We start from the raw sequence: 10,614 nt of genomic DNA, 5'->3' as shown, positions 1-10,614 counted from the left end.
TGAAGTGAGTGAGTAGATCAATATAATGTCTGTGTGTAAAAGTACAGACAGAGTCAGGATATGATTAGCCTAGCTTAGCATAAAGACTGACAGGCAGAGAAACAGTTTTTTCTGGCTCTGTCAAAAGTTCAACAACACCACTTCTAAAGCTCACTGATTAACACTTATCTTATTTGTTCAACCCAAACAAACAGATATGGCTACGGTTGTGAGGTTGATGTTAACAGGGAACTATAATAGAGCTAATTTTTCAAAATAAAAGCCCCAGACCATGACTGTATCTCAACATGGAACTCAGGATGAGGCAGTTTTTTTTCTTTCAAAATAAAAGGGATGGACCTAGATTAATCTCAGTGATACAGGTACTGCTATTAATACTTATTTAGTACTGATAATATTAGTATGAACATGCACACCAAGCATCATGCAAGCTCAAAATTTTGTGAGACGTTTTATAGAAATGTAAAAATATGTTGGACCCGTTTCTTCACTTTTGATTGGATCAAGCTAGCTACTTCCCCCTGCTCCCAGTCTTTATGCTAAGCTAGGCTAACAATGTTCTGACCACACATCTGTACTTAACATACAGGCTGATATCAATGTTCTCATCTCACTGTCAGACAGAGAGCAAAAAATCATGTTCCCCTAAAACTGTTATCTATGTTACCTGTACATTTACACAGAAGCAACCTGTGTCCATGTTGTCCTGCTGGTTCTTCCCACGTGAGGTGAATGCAGCCTTCTAACAGGAGCACAAAGGAGTGAGAGGTGTCACATGTCGTTGGACGGGGTGCCTTTGCTTTTGCGCCCCGGCAGAGGGAAGGCAGACTTGCTCTGAGGCTGTGTGAGGCGGCTGGTCAGCTGGGTGAACGGTTCGATGAGGGAGTTGCGCTCAGTGACACTCACCTCCCACAGCTTCACCTTCTCGCCCCGCGCCCACTGCTGCGCCACCTCCTGGTCCACCTGACGACGCTCCCGCAGGTCTGTCTTGTTCCCCAGCACGATGACGGTCACCTGAGAACACAACACACACACCTGAACCAAACCCCATTCTGATTTTAAAGATTAAATCAAAGTACATTGAGGGCTGCAACTAACAATATTTTCACTGTTGATTAAACTGTCAATTAATTGATTAATGAATTCGCAGACTTGGTCCAAACACATTTTTCAAATCTTTCCTGTAACGGCTATATTTGTTATCAATCAGTTAATCATTTTCTACATTAACTGATTAGTTGTTTGCTCCATAAAATATTGATGAGTGCTTCCCGAAGCCCAAGATGACGTCCTAAAATGACTTGTTTCACATTTAAGAAGCTGAAATCAGAGAACTTAAATATTTTATTCCTAAAAAATGACTCAAACTGATTAATCAATTATCAAACTAGTTGGCAATTAACTTAATAACCGATTTATCGTTGCAGCTAACTACATTAGGCACTTTAGTGAATGGAGGAAACAAAACAACAATAATTTATATATACTGTGGTCTTGCCCTTCACCCAGTATCCAGTCATAACTGTTGGCTTAAAAACCTGCATCTCAACATTTGGTAAAGATCCATGTTTTCACATAATCTGAAGGTTTGTATAGTCAACAAACTCAATATTCAATAGAAGCGTCAAAATGTGAGAGAAGAAGTCTTACAGTCTTCAGTGGATTTTGTTTTAATACTTTTTGGACAGACATCAGTGATGATGGCAGAGAGATTAGGAACAGAGCTAACTTGCCTACAGAGTCAGGTAAAATATCCACACAAAATAAATGTCACTCAGCAGACATAAGTAAGGCAAGCAAGTGAAGAAGCTGAAAAAACAAAAAGCACTACATTTTGTACAGCAAACTAGAATAACCTCCTGGCAGTTCTGTGCCTCCACCAATCAGTTAAGTTGTAGTTTACATGCATGTCCGTCCAAACTCATATACTGCATGTAGTGAAGACTCAAGGAATTTAACTGAAGGTATTAAATGTATTTTTGGTGAAATGGAAGCTATCATTAAATTGATGTGTGATTCCAGTGAATAATTTCTGGAAAGAAACATAATGTCTTCACTTAGAGACTATTTTCACAGAGGACGACAGGGGACTGATTGAGAGCTGTGTAACATGGCGGAACAACAATCACCTGAAGCTCTACATCAGCAAAACCAATGAGCTGGATACAAAGAAGCTACAAATTCTCAAGTGTGGATGCTTCACATGTCTTCAACCTGCCAGCAGCACAGCAGATCTCTACAATCGGCAGAGTTTCAAGGTGGGCACCCAAGATTACTGTCAGCAATTCATTATCCGACCAAATGTGAAATGCGGTCACAATCTCCCTTTCTGTTTCTGAGTTTAAACACTGAATAACAGCTAGGTAATGGTTTCTGCAGAACATTATGTCACAGTGAAGTCACCTTTGACCTTTATAAAAGGTTATCAACTAATTCAAATGATCAGGTTGTTATCAGGCTTCTACAGAGGCTTGATGACGACCTGATAATTTGAATCAGGTGTGTTGGAGCAGGGAAACATCTAAAACATGCAGGGCAGTGTGCCTTGATGACCAGTGTTGGGAAACACTGGGTTAAAGCATACTTTGAACCAGCAGCCGCACCTCTTTTTTATCTCTGGATTTGTCGATTTCCTTCTTCAGAATGTCCACCTTCTTGAAAGACTCCAGGCTGTCCACGCTGTAGACGAGGACGAAGCCATCTGCCACCGAGTAGTAGTGTTTGGGCAGGTCTTGTCCATCGTGAAGTCCTTTGGTGTCATAAAGCCTCAGCTGCTCTTTCACACCGCGGTCGGTCTCCACTGAGGCCACATACACGTCCTCCTGCGTCTCATTGGACTCAGAACCTGGAAAATAAAGACACCACAACACGTTAGAGGAAGGTACACTGCAATCAGCTGTGAGTGCAAACTACAGGAGCCATTCTGACATGAAATAGTGGTATAAACACAGGTGTTACCAGAGATATTAATTCTGGTTCTGTTGCAGTCAGGTCAAACAGAGTGAGGCTGCTGCTGTTGTGCATGTTGGCTCCAACTGGAACCAGCTTTAATTAGTAACATTGTGAATACCTGTGTTTACTCTACTATTTCAGAACAATATGGCTGCCGTGATAATGTCACTTACCCACAGCGTGATTTCCGTACAGCAGCTGTTCCAGTATGGCAGTTTTCCCAACTGCTGCCTGTCCACACACCACAACTTTACAGCCTTTTCCCATTTTCGAGCCTACAACGTATGAACACAAACGACACTTAGTTTATAGTCATATGTTAGACACGCTCAGCCCCAAACAACTCTGACCGGTCTGGTCTGGTCTGGTCCTAGCGTTGGCTCATTATGACAGCGTTTTGTTGTTTAGCATAACTAGCTAATAGGCTAGCCGGAGCAACTAAATCTGCGTCACCTAAAGACACCAATTACAGTCCAGCAGTGAACCACTATTTGTTCATTACTCCTGCCTTCAGTTAAACTTACTTACTTGTATCAAGTGGATATGTAGCTGTCTATCAAGTCTTTAAATGCAGCATCACAGCCAGAGCATCCATCCTGCTCTGCTGGCTCCGACGACGTCTTTTGACACTGCGCATGCGCGACGCCTGGAGCTCACTAATGCCAGCAAAGTGCGCAAATGTATATAAAAAATATCCAACAAATGCATGTCTCTCCAAATCTTTAGATATTGAAAACAGTGTTTAATCAGAATATCCAACGCATTCATACATCATCCACCAAAATGGAAAACTGGAGTGTAAAAAAGATAAATGTAACAGTGAATTAATTGTTAACGTTTTCTACATGGTAAATAAATATCACATACATGAACGCAAAATGACCAAGGTTACCAAGGTTCCCTGGATATTTTGTGTGAATTTAAAAAAATAGATATTATGACTTATAAGCAATAAAATTTCAAGATAATACATTTCTTCCTCTTTTTTCATGCATCCCATAATGTTTATTATAAACCTAACTGTTTAAATTCGCTCTTTGGGTATCATTATGTTAAGTATGCTACATGTCTGCAATGTTAGTAGTTTGAAATTTTGTTAGTAAAGTGTAAAAAGTAATGGGATACGATTTTTTTTTTGTTTGAATTTGACTTAAAACTCTTAAAATGTGCAATTATAACATAATAGTTGTGACAGAATATATACAGGCACTGTGGTGGTGACTAGACAAATATACAAACGTTAAAAGTATAAATTTATGCATTTTCGTCTGTAGTCGATGTGGCATCATTTGCAAGATATCAAGATATCAGTATGCACTTAAAATGTTTTCTCTACAAGTATTTTTATTTAACGTATTTTGTCTGTAGACTCTACTATGTGTTTTTTTTAATTATGAAATTCCTTTTGAATTGAATATTAATTTAAATACGAAATACTGTGCGTGTTAGATTCTTAAACTCTCCACAAAAGTATCAAAGTGTGAGGGGAGGAACAAAAAACAAAGAAGACTACACTTCCCATGAACCCAACAAAGGAAACGCGTCACTGTCGTTTTCATAAGGCATACTGGTCACGTACGCTCTCTCTTTCCGGCTGGTACGCCATCATGTAAGCGAGTTTTCTATGCTTTCGTACTAAACTGAATCCATTAAAATCATAATGTATATACATTCATCTGTCTTTTTAATTCAGGACATTGTTTATTGACATAACAGAGATATATACGCCTTAAGTATTTTTGAACTAACATTGTTAATAACAAAGATTATAGCCCTGTTTAGCGGTGCTGAGATACAGTCTATCCGGTAGCCATTGACCCCGCTGGCTGCAGTAGCAGGCTAATGTGTTAGCATGCTTTCTAGTACTTTGTTTAAAATTACCAGAGTTTTCGCGTTTTAGTGTATGTTGAAACCGGCACTTGATTTTTTTGTTTCTGTGGTAATTTCAACAATAATCGGGTAAAGTTGGGAATTAAGAGCTACAAGGCTAGTGTTAGCATGCTAGCTTTACTTCTACAGTGATTACTATGTAGCAAGCATGGACTCCTGTACCATTATAACGTGTATTTTTTATCAGCCATAGCAATATAATGCGCTGTATGTGCATTAAGACTATTGCAGGACACTGACCAACTGTGAATTCGTAGCTTTCTGGCAGTAGTTTTCTAGTTTGGCCTGACTTCTCTGGATGTACGGAGTGTCGGTGGTTTGAATCATGTGTCAGTCTGACCAGAGCTACAGGCTTCAGATAGACTTAAATCGAAACGGCAGCAGCTTCACTTTTTAACCTGGGCTTGAGAGCAAGTAATTTAAAGTGCTGGATGACTTGTTTTTGGAGGAAATAACTTGCAGGCTTTCAGATGGCACATGACTGAAACCTTCTCAGTATGCTTTGTGAAAATATTGCAAATCTCAGATATCTTGGATTGAACTGCTGATGCTGGCTGCATGTTGTCCAGCAACAACCTTGTAATGTTGACCATAATCAACTATGAGCCTGCTGTTTTGGGTATCTGCAGACCCCAGTGGTATAATTTTGTCATTTCACAAGTTTCTTATTGTCAGTTTTTCATGACTTTGTCAATTTGTTCCCACTGACTGTGTGTCATGTGTTAACTGTGTTTTTTTGTTTTTGGAAATATCAATATTGGGGTCCTGGGGGACTCCAGCCAACAGAACTGAATTCTACCACTGCTGATTTATTTGATTGAACTATTGTGTATGACAGTTGTTTCACATGATAGTTTGTTCTTAAATGTTGGTAGGATAAGTGTAGAAGATGCTTACCTTACAAGTCTGTTTCTTTCTTTTCTTCAGATAAGTCAACATGGGAGCATATAGGTATATGCAGGAGTTATGGCGCAAGAAGCAGTCCGATGTGATGCGCTTCCTGCTCCGTGTCCGTTGCTGGCAGTACCGTCAGCTGTCCAACCTCCACCGCGCTCCTAGACCCACCAGACCCGACAAGGCCCGTAGGCTGGGCTATAAGGCCAAGCAGGGTGAGTGTTGAGGCAGTATTATACCTGACCATGTGTGAACTGTCTGCCACCTTTCTGCAACCTTGCTAATTGTGCTGTTTGATTCAAACAGGATACGTAATCTACCGTGTCCGTGTGCGCCGTGGAGGCCGCAAACGCCCTGTGCCCAAGGGTGCCACCTATGGCAAGCCAGTGCACCATGGCGTCAACCAGATCAAGTTTGCCCGCAGTCTGCAGTCCACTGCTGAGGTACGTTCATCTGTTTATTAGACTGACTTCAAGGCTAGAAGGCAAGTTTTGTTTGTGCTGCTTTGACTGTCCTTCAGTGTGAATTGAACCTGAAATAGTTTGTACAATTACTCTGATTGCAAATGTTAATATGAACAGGACATTAAGAATGTGGAAGGTAAGATTGCTTGAAAAGCTGCTCATGATAACTTATTTGCCACAATTAATAAAAGAACTTAGAGAATGGTTTAGGAGAGCATAATGAGTCAGCTGACTGAACAGATTCTGTTGGTTGTTAAACAGCAGTTAAAAGGTGTTTAAATGTCCTGGGAACTTTAACGTCATCCAGCAGCTTGGTCCACCTCTCCAATGTATGTTTAGAGTATCATTCATTGGATAGAAAGCCAAAGCCCATGCTTGGTTTTGAAGTGCAGCATACATATTTAGATTTACAGATAAAACCAAGAGTTGATAAATGCACTTCATAATTAAATTTCTTAATGGGCTCCTGATACAAAATAGAGCTCCAACCTTTAATTGATTAGTTGTCAACTATTAAATTGTCATCTATTTGGATGATCAATAATCATTTTTGAGAAAAAAATGTCAAAGTTCTGATTTGAGCTTCTTAAATAAGAATATTTTGATTTCTTTAGTTCTCTGTGAAAGTGAACTGAATCTTTGAGTTGTGGACAAATCACCTTAGGCTTTGAGAAACTGAACAAGATTTTTCAGCATTTTATGAACTAAACAACTAATCAAGAAAATGATCAACAGATAGCCCTATATTCAAAACAAATGATTTTTTAAGGGTTGCTGACAAACCTAGCCTAGCTTATCCAAAACTTGTTTTTTGGTATTAAATATTTTGATGGACATTTGACAGTAGGATTAGTCGATTAGTCACTGGACATTTGCATTGCATTAAATACTTACAAATGAACTCCTCTTCATCATCCCTGGAGTTTCCATACATCCTCTCTGGAATGGTACTATGTATCCAGTCATCAAACTGGCTTCTGAAAGTATGAGGCTGTGTTCCAGTCTAAAAGGACCACTAAATGAGCTACCTGGCTAATTGCAGCTCAGTTGGCAGCAGTGTGCCAGTGACTTTTTGTTTTAACTTTTTTCACAATCATTTTGACATGAACTAGGTTAAACACAGATGTTCCCAATGATACTAATTAAGCTTCCATTCAGGTCAGAGTCAGGGTTGCTATTGTGCTATGTTGGGTCACTGGAAAGGCCCTACTACAATAAATGCAATGTGACCTTAATTAGTATCCTTGGTAACACCTGTGTTTACATACGATTTCATGTCATTATGACTGTTGTGTCAGTTGAAGCTCTCTGGTTTTGGGACTGATGGTTGATAAAACATATAATCTGAAGTTGCCATTGTAAGGCTTTTTATTGACAAAACCATAAAACGATTGGCAGATAATCAGTAATCAAAATTGGTTACAACCTTGGAACACATCTGCTGCTCCTACAAGTCCAGATGTTATAACAGCACATCTTCAGCATAGTTTACCTGATTAAAATTTGCCAACACACGTGTAACTATTGATTTTAAAAGCTGCGTTGCTAAGCTGTTGTTACACACTCTGGTTCACTAGTAGGGATTACTGGGAATACTAAATTGGAAATGAGCCATTGTAAATGTTACACCTGTTTCCTGTCACCTGGATGTTATCCTTATGTAGGATCTGTTATACCTATACTGTTTGACAGTAGTGTTTTCATATTTGTGACTGTAGTAGTCGTCTGTATTGTGTATGAGACGAGGGTTATTTGAGTTCATGTCCTGTAGTAGACTGTGTTGTTTGAACAGTTGTTTTGATGACGTTTTAGATGGAATTTATTTGCAGCTCTTCCATCTGTTGTGGATGCTGTCAGACCAACATCTGCAACATCATTTATTGTTATAAAGGCACTTGAATATGATATTAAACATTAAATGTCAGATGAACAGCTGTTGAATATAATGAATTTGGTTGAATTTAAAGCAGGCCACCAAAAATGAGCGTTCTATCTATTTTTAACTGGTGCCACCTTTTTATAGGATTTCTGGGTGCTGGGATGTAATTTCTTGCTGTCACAGCATGAAGTTGCCATTTCAGCCTTCAAATTGTGCCATATTAATACTGCTGAAACTAATGATTGTTTGCATATGAATCTGTTGATCCCTCCCACTCCAGATAAGTAGTTTAGTCCATTGAATGTCAGAAAATTGTGAAAAGTATTTTTTTCACAGAGCCCAAGATTATGTCTTTGTCTCTTCTTTCATCCATAGTTCAAAGATGTTCAGTTTCTTATTGTAAAGACACAAGAAAATATTTTAAGGAGCTGGACTTATTTATGTATTTTTTCTTAAAATATATATTCAAACTGATTAATCAATCAAAATAGTGATTAATTTAATAGTTGAGTAATTATTCATTATTGCAACACTACATATTGTGTGATTGTTGTGATTGTGTAGGTCTGTCAGAGTTATTGACTCTGTATTGTTTTCCAGGAGCGTGCTGGCCGTCACTGCGGAGCCCTCAGAGTGCTGAACTCCTACTGGGTGGGCGAGGACTCCACCTACAAGTTCTTTGAGGTGATCCTGATCGACCCCTTCCACAAGGCCGTCAGACGCAACCCAGACACCCAATGGATCACAAAGGCTGTGCACAAGCACAGAGAGATGCGTGGCCTGACATCTGCAGGAAAGAAGAGCCGCGGCCTGGGCAAGGGCCACAAGTTCCACCTGACCATCGGAGGCTCCCGCCGTGCAGCCTGGAAGAGGCGCAACACCCTGCAGCTGCACCGTTATCGTTAGAGCATGCCACCTGTCTGTACATTCAAAAAATAAACATCCTTTTTATGGTGACAGGCTGTTTGTCTGCTTCATTCTGTTGTTACAGCATTAATATTTCATGCAGAACTGGCCTTTGGGGTGTTTGACAGCTCATACTATCAGTGTGTATAAATCTCTAACATTTACTAATAGATTGTGTACAGCTGGATGGTTTTAAGGCTACACATGCACACATAAGTGATGATTGAAAGGGATTATGTACTGTCAGTACACATTGTTTTAGTGTGTTAGGAAAATGTAGCAGACTGTACATTTAATTAATGGTTACTTTGAAATTGTCAAATTTGTCAGTCTTAAACATCTGCAAGCAGTAGCACACACTTGGCCAATATGGTTTTACCTCAGATGATGTAGCAGTTCATGTGCAGGTTTTTAACCATAATGAACGTTAATGTTTTTTATGTTTTAATATTATAGCTGTGGCCTGGTTCAGTGAATATTTACAGTCAAGTAAGGGACAATGCAGAATAATAGATAAATACAGAAAATCCCAGGAAAAGTTTGGGAACCACTGATGTAGGAAGAGAAACAAAAAATATTCTTTCCAAGTTCCTTGCTTTATGTGTGAAATGTGGGAAAAGGTTTTGCTGAGTGAAAAAAAAGCCAAGATAATTTGTAGTAATCCTTCCTTTATGTAAACTGGTTAAAAAGAAAAAAAAAAGATTTTATTGCAATACTCATTTTGGCCACAAGAGGCTGGATTGCACCACTACCCCATGTTCTAAATAAAACTAAACCCATTCACAGATTTATGGCGACAATAAAAATACATTTCTAGCCAAAGAAAAGACGAAGTGATGTTATTTCTTACCAACAACAATATATGCACCTTGTATTTAGAGTTCAGGGATAACTCAGAACTCACCTGGACTGAAATATGAATGCTCTTAGTTGTATTCAGAACATGGGGCAGAGGTGCACTGCAGCTTATTGTGGCAAAAATGAGTATTACAACAACAACCACTGAAAAATTATCCTGACAACAACAAAATCACCTGCCAAAACTTTTTCCCCATGTGTTCGTAGAGGTGAAAAATACAAAAATGACCCCGCAAAAAGTTAAAAAAGACAGCAGTCTAAAATGTCCAAGTTGGACCCAGAAAGACACAGACGGAGACATACAGACAGGCAAACTGTTAATAATTTCAAACCTTGAGCTGCTTCAGGTGTAATTGTCTCTATATGAGGTTTTAACTGCAAAGAAGTCAGGCTGGTGAAACTGACCAATCACCTGTGAGCAATGACATTTAATTTTAAATACTCCAAAAAAAGGAAGAAGTAGAGACAATGTCCCACTGAAATTACAGCTGTTTAATGAAACACTGTAATTACTACAGCTAAAAACCACATACGGTGAGTGAGAGGACAGGATGCCGAACACGATGGTGCAGATTTTATTTCTGTGGTGTGAAAAATGAGGCCACCACCATGATGGAAAAAACTGATCATCTGCTTTCTTCCAGAAATGTTGGCTCTCACTTAACATGGGGGTGAATAGGACGGTTGGTTGGACTTGTTCTTTTGGACCTCGGCCAATCAAAACCACCGTTTGCTTCGGCAGTCACACCTCTGTGACCAGCACGACTTCTC

At 39.3% G+C, this 10,614-nt stretch overlaps 2 protein-coding genes across 2 annotated transcripts; one reads left to right on the top strand and one right to left on the bottom strand.

The window, feature by feature from the left end:
• Positions 1-486: 486 nt before the first annotated feature.
• nkiras1 (NFKB inhibitor interacting Ras-like 1) lies at positions 487-3,337 on the bottom strand. The gene is made up of 3 exons (XM_084738722.1): positions 3,126-3,337; positions 2,604-2,845; positions 487-1,014 (listed from the first exon to the last, which is right to left on the bottom strand). Exons 1-3 carry the CDS (start codon positions 3,217-3,219, stop codon positions 772-774), a joined length of 579 nt encoding a protein of 192 aa, XP_084594848.1. The 5' UTR covers positions 3,220-3,337; the 3' UTR covers positions 487-771.
• Positions 3,338-4,468: 1,131 nt separating this feature from the next.
• rpl15 (ribosomal protein L15) lies at positions 4,469-9,036 on the top strand. The gene is made up of 4 exons (XM_084739097.1): positions 4,469-4,561; positions 5,770-5,951; positions 6,043-6,179; positions 8,680-9,036. The coding sequence occupies exons 2-4, from the start codon at positions 5,780-5,782 to the stop codon at positions 8,983-8,985; spliced, it is 615 nt and encodes a 204-aa protein (XP_084595223.1). The 5' UTR covers positions 4,469-4,561; positions 5,770-5,779; the 3' UTR covers positions 8,986-9,036.
• The last annotated feature ends 1,578 nt before the right edge of the window (positions 9,037-10,614 follow it).

Source organism: Lutjanus erythropterus, chromosome 16, assembly GCF_056507025.1.
Source record: "Lutjanus erythropterus isolate fLutEry1 chromosome 16, fLutEry1.hap2, whole genome shotgun sequence".
Lineage (NCBI taxonomy): Eukaryota > Metazoa > Chordata > Actinopteri > Lutjaniformes > Lutjanidae > Lutjanus > Lutjanus erythropterus.
Note: the sequence above shows the minus strand (reverse complement) of the source record. Positions and strands in the feature narration are given on the sequence as shown.